The 13,563-nt window shown below is 38.0% G+C and overlaps 1 protein-coding gene across 1 annotated transcript in view; it reads right to left on the reverse strand.

Annotated features, from left to right (window-relative positions):
- Positions 1 to 12,599: 12,599 nt before the first annotated feature.
- The window catches only part of NDUFS4 (NADH:ubiquinone oxidoreductase subunit S4), a 48,259-nt gene continuing 47,295 nt past the window's right edge, over positions 12,600 to 13,563 (reverse strand). Inside the window, exon 5 of the mRNA XM_037373720.1 lies at positions 12,600 to 12,808. Coding sequence (XP_037229617.1) covers positions 12,705 to 12,808 — 104 coding nt within the window. The 3' untranslated portion in view covers positions 12,600 to 12,704. The remainder of the gene's footprint in view (positions 12,809 to 13,563) is intronic.

A 13,563-nucleotide genomic window follows, 5' to 3' on the forward strand; every position in this document is an offset into this window, starting at 1 on the left:
GCACTCCTCTCCCCAAATTCAGTGTGACAGAATCTGTTAAGAGTCTTTTCTGGTTTCTGCCTTTCTACATGGTATTAGGCAGCGTTTGCTTTCCAGGATTCCCTACCCATTTTCTCTTCACTAAGGCCATGGCTGGGACATGTTTGGTTTTATCTCTTTCACTCTTGCATATTATGCTCCGTGATGATTTTTTTTTTTGGTTTTATGCTGAATGTTCTGGGTTAGTTATAGAGTGGCAGAAACTTTTATGCAAGGTTTTGAGGTTTCGCGTGTAAGTGCATGGTTGCATACTTAAGGCAGTCAGAGCAGCTATTTTTGTAGCCAGCTGTGGAGCATCTATCCATGGTTGGCTATGATTGATCCCAGATTCCTCCAAAGACCTATGTCTCTTAGTATTTAAGTTCACCAAGTAGTTGTTGAATCTCTGCAACTGTAACTAGTTGGAATATTTTTGGTGCCCTGAAAAACACTAAACATAGGGAAATGCTGCATATATATCCTTTTCCTGAACTTACCGAGAACATGCAGTTTACAGTGGAGATGTGTTTTTTTTATTTTCTAATGTAGGCACTCCTGTGCCTTGGTAGTAAAACCTCCTAGGCTCAGTTTCACCAGTTCATCAGCTGGAAGAGTAAGTTCTAGTTTCTGGGAATGTAGGGATATAATAGTGAATTCACCTAGGTTTCCATCCTAACTCCATTATGTAGGCAGGTTGGCAACATAGCAGGATTTGGTCTTTGGACAGTGATGCTGAAGATGCGATGTTGAGTCACAGCCTTCTGTGCCAGATGGCATTAAAAAAATTTCTGCAACTTACCTATCATTATTTTTTGGTACCATTCTGAAAGCAGAATAAAAGATCAGACAACCTACAGTAGAGACCTTGCTCAGCTTTATAAGATGGCATTTGCCACCTCCTGTCCTCAGTCTCGACACTTGGAGACTATAGGCCACCTCATTGCTTCCAGATGTAAAAGGTTAGGCTCTAGTTCTACAAACAGATTTATGATGAGTGAGCTATTTTTTGAAGGAAGAATAGTAACTCCTACTAACCCAGCTCATTCTATGTGTTCATCTGCACCCTGATGGTGCTGCCGTGCACACAGCAAAGGAAACCCTGTTCTTCCTAGAACGTAAATTCCAGATAGGGGCTACAAGTGCTTTTCCAGTGTATTATGAATTCTCTATTAAACATACTGACTGACTAGAACAGATCTGTTATTCAAGAAAGGACCGGTCTTGGAAAACCACCATGAATCATACTGCTGGAGCTAATATGATACCCATTCCCTGAACAGAATTATTCCTTGGAAGAAGAAGCATCTATGTATCATTATTTGTTACTGAGTGAGTGGCATCTATTTGGAATTACAGCTCAGCCATGGATAAAGTGGGGTGGGATATAGAGGTAATACCCAGGGCTGGTTAACAGCATGGTTATTCAGCATCAAACCAGTTGAATGCCCTTAGGGAAACATTTGAACATAAATTTACTTGACTAAGCACCATTTCAATCTTTATTTAGCTAGATAGTAAGCATCTCTTCCTATCACTGGATTAGCATTTGCAAGGTACCAATAGTGAAACACATAAACACTTACCCAAAGGACACTAAACTGTTGCTTCTCCTACGGCTGCTGTTTTACAAAAACTATTCATGCAATGTGTCTTCACCTGTTGTACATATGCCATACATACATAGTCTGAATACTTAATCCTAAGATGTTAGATGGTCTTCAATGGAGTCCCAGATATTTCCATCACCTATAAATCTGTTAAAAGCTTTATAATAGCAGACTACTGAATACATGTACACAATACAATGGACAGTTAATTTGCGGAAATAAATTTGAAGGAGGGAGAAAAGGTATCACGTATTTTACTCCTGGACATGACTTCAGTGGCAGGAGGTAATTGCTGAGTGTCTGAAGATTAAAGTACCGCTTCATCAAAATAAGCATACAACCCAGACTTGTCCCGCAGGGAACAGTGTTTCATAAATGCATAAACAGGTGGCATAGCGCGTACTCCAAAGATGGGAATATTTCCAAAAGAAGTTGCAGAAGTTTTTATGGCATAAATCTTTATCTTGGGGAGAAGGTTCTCATTTAGCTATCTGTTTACGTGGAGTATTTGAGTTTGCAATCCATATGGATTCATTTTGGGAGAAAATCTGCAGCACTGCTTGCAGAATGGTTTGGTTTTTTACTCTTTGAACAAAGCCAGTCACCTCAATCAGGTTGTGAATATTTTAGTAAGATGTAAGTGATCAAATGAAGTGTTCTAACATACACAGAGTATGAAGACTTTTTAAATAGTAATGAAGTGATTGACATGGAAAGCTACAAATATTTTAATGAGAAATTTTGTTTGGGGATTAAGGTAAGGTGGAATTCTATTGGCACTCAAGAAGTAGAATTAAAATACTTACAAAGGTCCTATATTTACACAAAGATAATTTAAGAAACAAAATCAATGGGTCAAAACCCAGTCCCCATTCATTTCACCTGTGATACTAGAAAGGAAGAGCTCATAACCGCAGAGGGGACACAGAGCAATTTTTTTGAGACTAACAAGCTGGATGGATTGCTGCTAAGCTAAGTACAAAGAAACCCTGATACTTGACCAGACTCCCTAGGTCTCAGGGAAACAAAGTGGAGAGTTTATTTGGATGAACATACAATTGCAAATTTTTTTATCAGCATCACTGCAGGTGAAGGTTGTGAGAACAGCCTTACATATACTGTAACAGGATCCTTCCACCAGACATGCTATAATGTTGTAGTATCTGAACCAGGATGCCAAGCCAAAAATTCTTGCATGTAACACAGGCAAAATTGGCTTAAAGAGAAATGGGACATGCCCAATGGCACATGACTAAGTATTCTCAGATTCAGGCTTATTACTGCTTAGGGATTTCTCTAAAATTGAAGTGAGTTTTACTGATTCTTGCTGATGATCTGAAATACGAAGTTTGCAAATTTTATTCTGCAAGATGGCATTAGAAATTATATTTCTTTTTCGTTCTAAGCCAAAACTTGGCAGACATTTGAGAGGCAGTGTATTCTGACTCTGATCTGGCAAAGAAGGTACTCTAAATTAATTAGAAGTGGGTGGGGAAATATTAACCCTGAGGACCTTGCCTGGAAATAAAACCTGGATCTTTTGAAGTTCCTTGCAAAGAAAAAATGAAAAGAGCAACAGAGAAATAAACTACAGCAAGTTACAGTCACAGCAGCTACTAAGAGACATAAGATCCAGACTGAAGTTCTGGCTCCAAATCAGAAATTAGGTCATTTGTATATGAGATGAGTACCCTAACAGTATCTGGAGTACTTGCTTCAGCCACTTCTTTGGAACAGTCCTATTTTGTGCAGACAACTGGCTATCAGTTGGGTCAGCAAAAAGGAGTGGAGTTCCTTAGTGTAGCAGCTCGGTAATTCACCTGTAGCAGCCGCAGGTGCCAGTCCCTTGACTGTTTCCTAGACATTGTACCTTCCTGCTATGGGCTACTCTCGTGCAAGTTCCGTGGTTTTGATCTGAAGTTATGCCTGGCTGCAAAATATTTCAAAACTAACGCTTACTTAAGCCAGAATTTTCCCACAAATCACAATGATTTCAACAACTCAACATTTCCCAATATTACTTAATTTTTTACAGAATATTTCCAAGCTGCCAAGATTCAGAGAACTTTTTATGTTGGTGACAACTCAAACAGCAGGACTCTAATTAAAGTTGAAAAAGTTCAAAATGAAGCTTAAAAATAAAACCTTTCTGAGCTAGCCTAGTACTAAATTAATGATATGCCACAGATAAAAAGAGTTAAGCACCTAGACATGACTAGCAAATCTAATCACAGATAAGAGAGTTGCCTACACTCTGCCATTTTATGCCCTCAGGAGGTGGTGAAGGTCATTTAAGTCCACAGATGTGGGATGCTAAGCCTACTGGCCAAGAAAGAAACTCCAGGCTCCAGAAAACGTAGCACTAGGATGGAGCACACATAATCACATCCCTCACAGACTGACTGTGAATCTTTAAGGCAATGACTATGGAAAGGAATAAAAGGCCTAACAGGCACCAGTAAGAACTGGATTTTTGTTTCTGTGACATTGTTCGTTTGTTTTCTATTATGGATATTTGCATCTTAGGTTAACGTTCCTCTGAGATAAGAACTCATACCTGAAAACATTCATCCCCAGGCCAGGCCATGGATCTGTGTCCCTGGCACCACACAACTATTTCTGTCTGGAACCCAAAATACTCCCAAGAACCACGTCACTTTGTGTTTAGGTTGGTTTTTTGTATAGAGATCTGGTCACAAAAATTGTCTAGGAGGAGAAAAATGAATCATGATCCTGCAAAGAGACCCTGAGCATGTATGAAAGACCATATGGTAATGATCAAAGTTGAGGAAAAACAAAAAGCTGCCTTCCACCTGCAAAACAGAATTGTCTGAAGATAGTGAAGTGGGAATGCTTTGAAGATAAGCCATCATGTAGTGTGGGAAAAGAAGGCAAGAAGTGAAGCCTGGTATTGAGACAATTTCCTAAGGTGCACTCTGTGATTGGTGGGTGGGGGAGCCAGGTGCTGATTATTTTCTACCCTGTTCTAACAAGTAAAAATCAGCAGAAGTGCTAATTGAATTTGTTACCTGCTTTTCCTCATAACCTGCCTTCCACTGGATGGAAAGCAGGCAGAGGAGAAACTGAAAATGATCTCAGCTCTTTCTTTCAAAATATTTCAGGTAGTTAAGTCATCTGCCCCTCCTGAAATGGGATTCCTATGTTGTCTTCCATGGTCTTCTCCTGGCTCTCTTCAGGATGATAAAGGCTTGAGTCCAAACACGGGCTCTGCAGTTTCTTTCTCCTGTGCTTCATAATCAGTCTGAAAGCCAAAGGTAGGCACTGATGGGAAGTGAGGATGCTATTTTTGAGGTCACATCAAGAGAAGTGAGTATACCTAACTCTTTCCAGTTCTCTGTTGCACTCACTGGTAGCATCTAGGCCTCCTTCAGAAAGCATATGGGATCTTGGGACAAGGTAGGACTTCCATACTAAACAAAACTGGGGAGAAAAAAAAAAAAGGTAAAACAGGCATTGCTTAGCCATTTTTGTAGCAGAAGTGGATGCTTCAGCCATCATTTTTAAAGGACGCAGAAAAATAAACCTAAAGCAACTTGAGATAATACAGCAAAATAAAAATACGTATGCAATTCAATGTTAAGCTGTGCAAAGCAAGGAGATTCAGATATAGAGATAAAAATTCAACAGTTTCAACATCCCTCAGACGATATTTTACTTATCAAAACTAATTATCTCTCAGACAGGAAGAGTGGTATTGATGATTTAACTTCAGGTGTTTACAGTGGAGATGCCAGCAGCTTAACTAGTCTCTGTTTATAGTCATATGAGTGGTAGTAAGAACATAAAGTTGGTTATGGTGGCACTGCCTAGCCCAGGTCCTGTTTCTGATGGGGAGCAAACGTAGACAGCTATCTAGCTCTACAGGGATGCCTGCCGAGTCATGTACCTTTGAGTATTCTCATAACCTCCAGACATTTGTGCTTTAGGGACTTCTATGTTGGAGGTGGCTTCTGTGCGTTTAATAACCCTTAATGATATTTTTTTTCCCTCTCAATAACTTTAGTCTCTTTTGAGACATGCACATTTAGCGTTCACATCACACCCATGGCAACAGACAAAAAGGTACTTCCAAAGTTCAGTGCACCTCACCTCTTCAGATTTCTACACTAGCTAGATGAATCAAAATCCACCAGCTATTACAGGAATCCAGTTTAAGTATGGATAACCTGCCCATGGCAGGAGGGTTGGAACTAGATGATCTTTAAGGTCGCTTCCAACCCAAACCATCCTACGATTCTATCCACATTGTGGACAGGTGAGTTGTTCTCACATCACCCCAGTTTAAAGAAGATACTGTAAGACGTTGGCATTTGCAGTTTTACACCAAGTTACAGTGATGGGCTGCAGCAAAGTTGTTTCCAATTTACTGTTATTTTAAAAATTTGGATTATATTCAGTGGCAGGTTTTGCTTTTTTCATAGCCTAGTTATTTAAAGTAATTTTGTTTATATAATTTTACTTACATAGTTATTACACTTGTGCAAGTGTAGCTTGTGGAATCTACTTCCGGCACACTCAGCGCTGTGGTTCAGTACTCCCTGATGAGGCAAATGTACCTTTTGCTCCCAAGTTCTGTTTTATGTCTAGCTGTAAAGAGCAGTTGCAAACTAAGGATCGTGGAAGTGCAAGTTAAAAGAGATCTTACTTGGTTGAAGTTGTGAAATATTTAGTAGTTTCTTTTACAGTGTCTCAGTGAAGCTTCGTTTGTTACAAATGACATTTTATGCCTGTTCTAGTTATTATTTTATATATTTGAAGGCTATACTTTAGGATGTTGACTGATAAAGGAACTTTACCATCAGTACCCCAATAATAAACTGGAAATCTGTCTTGCCAGAAAGAAAAAATGTGCCAGCAGAAAGCTAAAACTTGAATGACCCACACAATAGATTAATAAGACAGTCTGCAGTGTAAAGGGCACTGGAATTGCAGTGTTTCCCCAGCCATGGGGAATCAAGCAGCCATGCACGTCAAGCACTGTGCAGACACCCCAAGTGAAGCAATAAAAGTTGTCAGGTAGGGGAAAGGGAAAGAAAGCAAAAATAAATCTCATTTCTAGGCAGCTTTGTAATTTTAACAAAACATCTATTTGGCAACATGAGATCATACATAAATGAAAACAGTGGAACATCCAAGAACTGATCAGAAAAGGTGCTGTAACAAGCAAAGAATTTATCAGGCACCGCTTCGTAATAAGTGGTATGTTCTGGTTTTAAATTTACAGTATTTCTCTGCTTGAGGTTTTAATCCCTTAGCTGGTTAAGGCAGAAGGCAGCATTGACAAGCTTGCATTTGATTAGAAAAATCATTTCAGCAGACTGACTACATCTTAGCATACATATCCCCGCAACAGACAACCAGGGCATGCTAAAAGACAACTGCTTTACTTGATAGACATGCTAAGCATTTTCTCATCTTCCCTACCTAATACAAGAGACATGAAGATATCTTAAAAGTATTTAGAAACACAATGCCAGAATACTTCCTCTGACTTAGTGGTATCTTTTTAAAAATAATTGCACTTACTTACCAAGTCAAGCCATTGTTTTCCCAGGAAGTTTTAGGAGAGTAAGCAGTACATGTAATGTGAAAATATTTAATCTTCATTTAAATATTTCTGCGATCTTAGACAGTAATTTTGAATCTATAGAATTCAGCCACATGTAGGTATCTGAGTATGGTAATTTATTTTAAAAAAATCTGATCATCACTGAATATCATGATGGTTAGCAGTAAATCTCCACAGCTTCAAGCTCAAAATTGTTTGTGGTCATTTCTTGACTCTAAAGAATTTATTTAATTAATCACAGAACACTGACAAACAAAATAGCGTGAAATATTGGAATGCTGTACTGACAAATAGTACCAAGAACAGCCGTTCTGTGCCAGATCAGGATATCCACCTGAACAAACGCAGCTTTGGCAGTGGCTAGTAGTAACAGCCAGAGAAAGAACATTAGAACAGGGCTACTCCAGGGATACCCTACCCTTTCCCAGCTCTCAGCCACCTTTATCTCAGGGATTTTTCTAAACAGGGCACTATTTTATGTCTAATGCAAACTTATTGCATGCATCTCTTGTGCTGAATTTGAGCTAGTGTAAAATTAGTTCTGGTAGTCAAAAAGTTGCCAGTGAAATTCACAATCTGCTATGTGAAAATGTACTCATTTATTTTTAAGCTGCATCCTCATGAGTTTGTTGATCTACCTCTGTATGAAAAAGTGCATAATACACTACTCTGTGCACCACTTGTGATTTTAGAAGCCACTACCATACTCATCCTCAGTGCTCTTTCCTGTAGACCGAAGAGCTAATTTCACCCTACACATTTGCTCCTCAAACAAGTCAAGTCTTTATGCTGTTGCCTCTCTTCTGTAACTTGGTAAGAGACCTTTTTTTGAAAGCCCTCTGTAAATCCAAACGGACTACTTGAATCGCTTTCTCCTCATATTCACCAACTCCTCTGAAGAACACTGAAGTGATTTATGTCTACAATAGCCAAACTGACACATCATGTTTATATCTTGTCTTCTCACAGCATTATTTAGGGGTGGTGGTAGAGGTGTCCTCCCCACCCCTACCCCACTCCCTTCCCCTCCCCCAAATCTCTAAACCCCAGTAAACCAAAACCTGTCACTAAGGTAGAGGGAGTTTTAAGCAAATTGTTTCAGCCAGATATAGTAAGTTACGTAGCTTCAAATTTTAATTCCTTCAGGACTCTCACAAGACTACTGCCTGACCTTTGTATTTATTCTAATGAACTTTCCCAAAAAGGATTTCATTCACGTTTTCTGTGCAGGAAGGGTTCAAGACAGGGACCTTTCTACCTTCCCTCGTGATGAACGTGGATGGAAGAATCAATGTTTAAAATCCAACTGAAATCCGTATTTTAATACCATTTCAAAATAATTTTCCTTTTTTTTGTTCTATTAAGTTGCTGTAGGCACATTTATTACAGCAATCTAGTGATGTTGGTAATATACTGCAGCATTAATCAAATACCAATTAAAAATAAATCCCTCTCAGAATGTAGGAATAAGAACAAGGACTTATCAAAGCAAGCTGCCTTACCAGACATACCATAACTTACTATACAACTGCATAAATATTTATTTTTTTTTTAGGTTATTTTGGTTTTCTTTATTTGCACTTTTTTTTTCTTTTTGGAATTGCAAAATATGTTGGCATGCCCAGTAACCAAACATAAGGTCAGATAACTGTCTCTCTGGCAGAACCAAATGACGAAGGTTCCTGCTGTGAAATTACAGGCAAAAGCTAAAATGAGTCTGTATTTCCTTCTCCTTTTCTACCAGATGACAAAACTTTGCAGGTAAGGGAAATTAAATTCTCCATTTTGTAGTATCATTTAATAGTCTAATTTGTTTTAAATTATCCATCAAACTGCACAGTTAAGGAATATACTGCTAGAAATCTGAATCTGTGCTTTTAGTTTCCTGACATCCTTTAGGTTCCATTACAATATCACGACTTTGAGAGTTGCAGGGCCTTTATTACAATAAAAAAATTGTTCATTGGCATTATGAATGCTGCCAATCTTCAAAATCACTTGGTATCCTGCAAATGTCATTTTAACACAACAGAACTATGCAAAATATATTAAGTATTTGCAGGTATGCAATCACATTTTGTAAGAAGTCCTGTACTGCAAAGTAGGTATTACTATCTATAGTCAGCAATAGAACACGGTGCATTTACTTCCAGCATTTCAGTTTGGCTTAGGTAAATAAATGCCATAAAATATAAAGATTAGGACCATTTTGAACATTCAGAAGACAACTACACAGGGTTGGTTTGGGTTTTGTTTTTCTGTGCCTCATCACTGAATTGATGTAAGCAGGCATACAATTAACAGAACAGATTACATTGTAAGGAACTTGGAGAAAAAGTGGCAGGAAGGGGAAAATGCAAATGTGAGATAAAATAAAAAAAGAGGTTATTACTAAAGTTAAGATTTCACCAAAATAGTCTGGTTTTCAACACAAATTATAGTACTGCAGTAGCCAACCTTTTGAAACTCATGTATTAAAACTTTTATGTAGTTAAGACATTTTTAAAAAATTACAAAAATTATAAAAAAAAAAATCTATTAAAAATATCCTCCTTTCTTAGAAGAAGGAACTTTCACCCAAACTTGGCAGGAATAATCCACACCTCATTGTGTCATGTAGCTGGTTGAGACAGCAATGACAGGTAATAAGCCTTTTTTCAGAAAGCTGGTGACACCATGGATCTAATTTTCTGGAATTTGTCCAGTAGTGCAGAGTTCTGCCTCCTGAACTTCACACAATGTATCTACACAAGTCCAAGTGTAAACTACTTCAGATCAGTCCCTGTTAATTTTTTGCATCAGACTTCCCACAACAATAATGGAAGCCACAAAACTGTAAAGAAAACGTCTCAAATCTACACAGCTCAACAAGAGAATGTGAATGTAGTATCCATGTAAGGCTCCTCGGCAATACTGGCACACAATTGTCTTGTAATTCTTTAATACTCTTTTGGTTGTTGTTACCATGTAAGCTGGTAAGATAACTCAGATTCATGTAAATCCCACTGAGTAAACAATGTGTTCTATTTGCTTGGGAGCATTAAACTTTTTGTTTTCTCATTAATGCTTCTGACACTTCCATAGGTTTGAAACATTACTCCCATTAAAAGCTTTGTTTAGCAGGATGCAGTACAGCTACGCCTACCACCAAGATGAATCTGTAATCTATTTCAGCATTTGTATTAGCCTTGAGTCCTCAAAATCTCTAGATCTCCATTTTCAGATCAATGGCTGTGGATACTAAAAGAACCGATTATGGTAGTTTACCTGCTGCGCCTTTTGTTTTTACCTATTCTAGATTTGGGAGTAGTATTACCTGTCATAATACCCTGCAGAGTAGACAGAAGCTCACCAATGAAACACTCACTTCTGAAGGTACTTAACTGAAGACAGTCAGACTATCTTGTACAACTTGAGTTCCAGCCTACTGCTGTAGTATTCTGGTAAGTTAATGAAAGGGTAATGAAGCTGAGGGTCTAGAAGATTTTTTGATCTTTAAAATATATTCCTGTTGCTGCTGGTCCTCTGCAAGCTCTTGCACTCCACTTCTAGGGTTCGAAGAGTACAGCGATGATGATCAGCTCTTCCATTCTTAAGAAGCCATCTATCAGGAGGAAAAAACCCAAGTCCTAGGAAAGTGATCAGAGGAAAAGAAGATCTGGGCTCATACATGACTTAAGGACCTAGGGTGCGGTGTGCACTACAGAATCACAATGAACATCTGCATTATGAAAAAAAGCTTTCTTCCGTGGGAAGGGGACTTAAATTCACCTTGGAATATTTTCATTATCTTAGTAGCAGAAACAAAACCAAAAGAAGCTGTTCTCTATGTGAAACTGATTCTAGTTATGAGTTTAGAGCAGCTTCATATATTAGGTGTCCAAAGGTAATGTTAGGTATCTAACATTATCAGTGTACTTCCCTGGACTACATAACTTAAAAAACAGAACTGTGCACCTGCCACATTAGATAACCCAGCATTTTTCAATTTAATATTGACATTCTTATAAAGCTTGAAGACCATTAAATTAAGATCTTGCTGCTCTTCACCTGTAAAAGACAGAAGAAAAAAACCGCCAACAAATGGCTTTTCTTAACTACTGTCTCCTTAGTAAGATCAGCACATTAAGCTCAGCTGGAATACAAAGAGATGCAGCAGAATCTGGTCTGTGAAGATTCCAGTTTGGTGCACTTTGGCGTTCCTGGAGGACCTTAGGCTCCACTGCACAATGCAGCACTCAATAGGAAGATGAATAACAGTTCTTGTCTGCAATAGGAAAATAGCGACATCAGCCAACTGGCTGATTACACTGAAACTGGGTCAAAAACAATGCTTTAAAGAAATGTTAGCCAGCATATAGGGCAGCTGGTTAAAACTGAAACAAGAATATAATCAAATCTGGGCAACACAAGGTAGTTTTATGCCTTCTTTCAGCTAGAAATCAGCTATAGGACTTACACCATTCTTTAGATCTATATTGAGAGAGCAGTCTCCTGTTTCTTCTGTAACTGTTGGGATAAAACTCTCAGTCGCATAGAAAGAGGTGTACCTTCCCCCAGTTTGTAACAGATTCCACTGATCATGTGTTGACACCTCAATTTATTAAGTAAAAGTTAAAGTGAATATATCAAATGCCATAGATACGTAACCAAGGATTCCAAACAGAATATTGTGCATTACTAAAATTAACAATTTAATGTCACATAGACAAACTGAGTTTAGGCTACATATTTGGTGTGAAGGCTAAGATACTATCACCATCTCTCTGTTAGGCAACAGGAAACTTCAACGCAGATAAAGATGTAACTAGCAATTAAAAAATAGCATTATAATTATATACGCTATTTGACACTATTCTGACAATCTGTGAAAACTGTCTTAGTTTCACTTTTGAAGAATGTCACAGACAAACAATTGCAATCCCAATCTTTTGGTTTAAACCTCCCCCATATCAAACATAAAAATCAGTGCTTTCTATTCTAGTCATAAATCTTTCTGGAATAATGACAATATTAATTAGGACAGAAAGGAAGTTACATAATACACATTTTACTCATATGCTAAGTTTTAGATATCATACTTTGGTCTTCAATTGACAACTTCTTTTGTATAGAGCAAGAAAAAATCCTAGCTTCTATTGAGAGAACTTATATATGCAAGGCTGGTTAAGTTTAAACAAGACAGTCAATATAAAATTACCATTGAAAAGCAATCATAATCTTTAAAGTTGCAGCTGATTTCAAACATTCCTTTAGATAGTTTCCTAGTACAGCAATTTTTCAGAAGTATGAACACTTCAAATCTCTTCTATTTATAGGGAGGTTTGTAACAGGTTCAATTGGAGACATCAAAAACATTTTAAATAGACATCACAAGATGCATCTGTAGTTTAAAGGTCAAATTTATTAGGAGATTAAGAGATGTATTATACATGGACTATAAATACAGCACAGCTGACTTTATTTGCAGTCAGGCAGCCAATGCCAACCTATTTTGTAGACACCCTCGTTCTCTTGTTCCAAGAAAAGTTTGCACCATAAGACTTGAATTTAGGTTTTGGAACCTTCTTCTCTTCAACATCATAGCTCCAGCCTGGAGGTTACAGGGGGAATGGTGGGAGGAGACAAGAAACAAAAGAGAATTCTAAATATTCTCAGCATATAACATTGAGCAAATGCAACTTAAAACCTTTTAACTTTAATATCTTTTTCTCCACGTAGGCATCCACTAGTTTATTCCTATGTAGTGGGCAGCAGAAGTATCATAGATGTGACATAAGCCCGTTCTCCCAGTTGCTAAGACCTCTCCATACTACGTAGCCCCATTTTCTTTACTACTGCAAAAAACTTGACAGTCATCAATGAAAAGCTCAACAGGGAACACTGACTGTCCTGCAAGTTCATGGCTACAAAACTCCAGAGAATCACAGAAACACTAAGGCTCTGTGTGTGCTGGGACAGGAAATTAAAATAAGATAAGGAAACATGGAAAAAAAGTAGCATACAGAAGATCAGTCCCAAAGGTTGGCAGAGAATGGAGACCTTGGAAAGCTAGAGAAAAAAGAAGGGTGAGAGGCCGAAAGAAAGTAAGACCAAAGAAAAATCTTCAGCATTAGAAGGAGTTTAATACTTAACATTTTTGTAAGTAAAAAATCAGGGGTAAAAGAAAAGAGAATGAAGTGATAGAAGACAAGTAAATTATGTGATAGTTAAGCGAGAGAAATGCTAAAAAATGTCAAAAAGAGGAGGTGGAGACATTAGTGTTTATGTAAATCAAAATGCAAATTGGTTGCAGCTTCCAGGTGCCTGGAAAGGTGCCAGGGCAGCACTCAGTATTCCAGAGTTTGG

This window comes from Falco rusticolus, chromosome Z (genome assembly GCF_015220075.1).
Source record: "Falco rusticolus isolate bFalRus1 chromosome Z, bFalRus1.pri, whole genome shotgun sequence".
In the NCBI taxonomy this organism is placed as follows: Eukaryota; Metazoa; Chordata; class Aves; order Falconiformes; family Falconidae; genus Falco; species Falco rusticolus.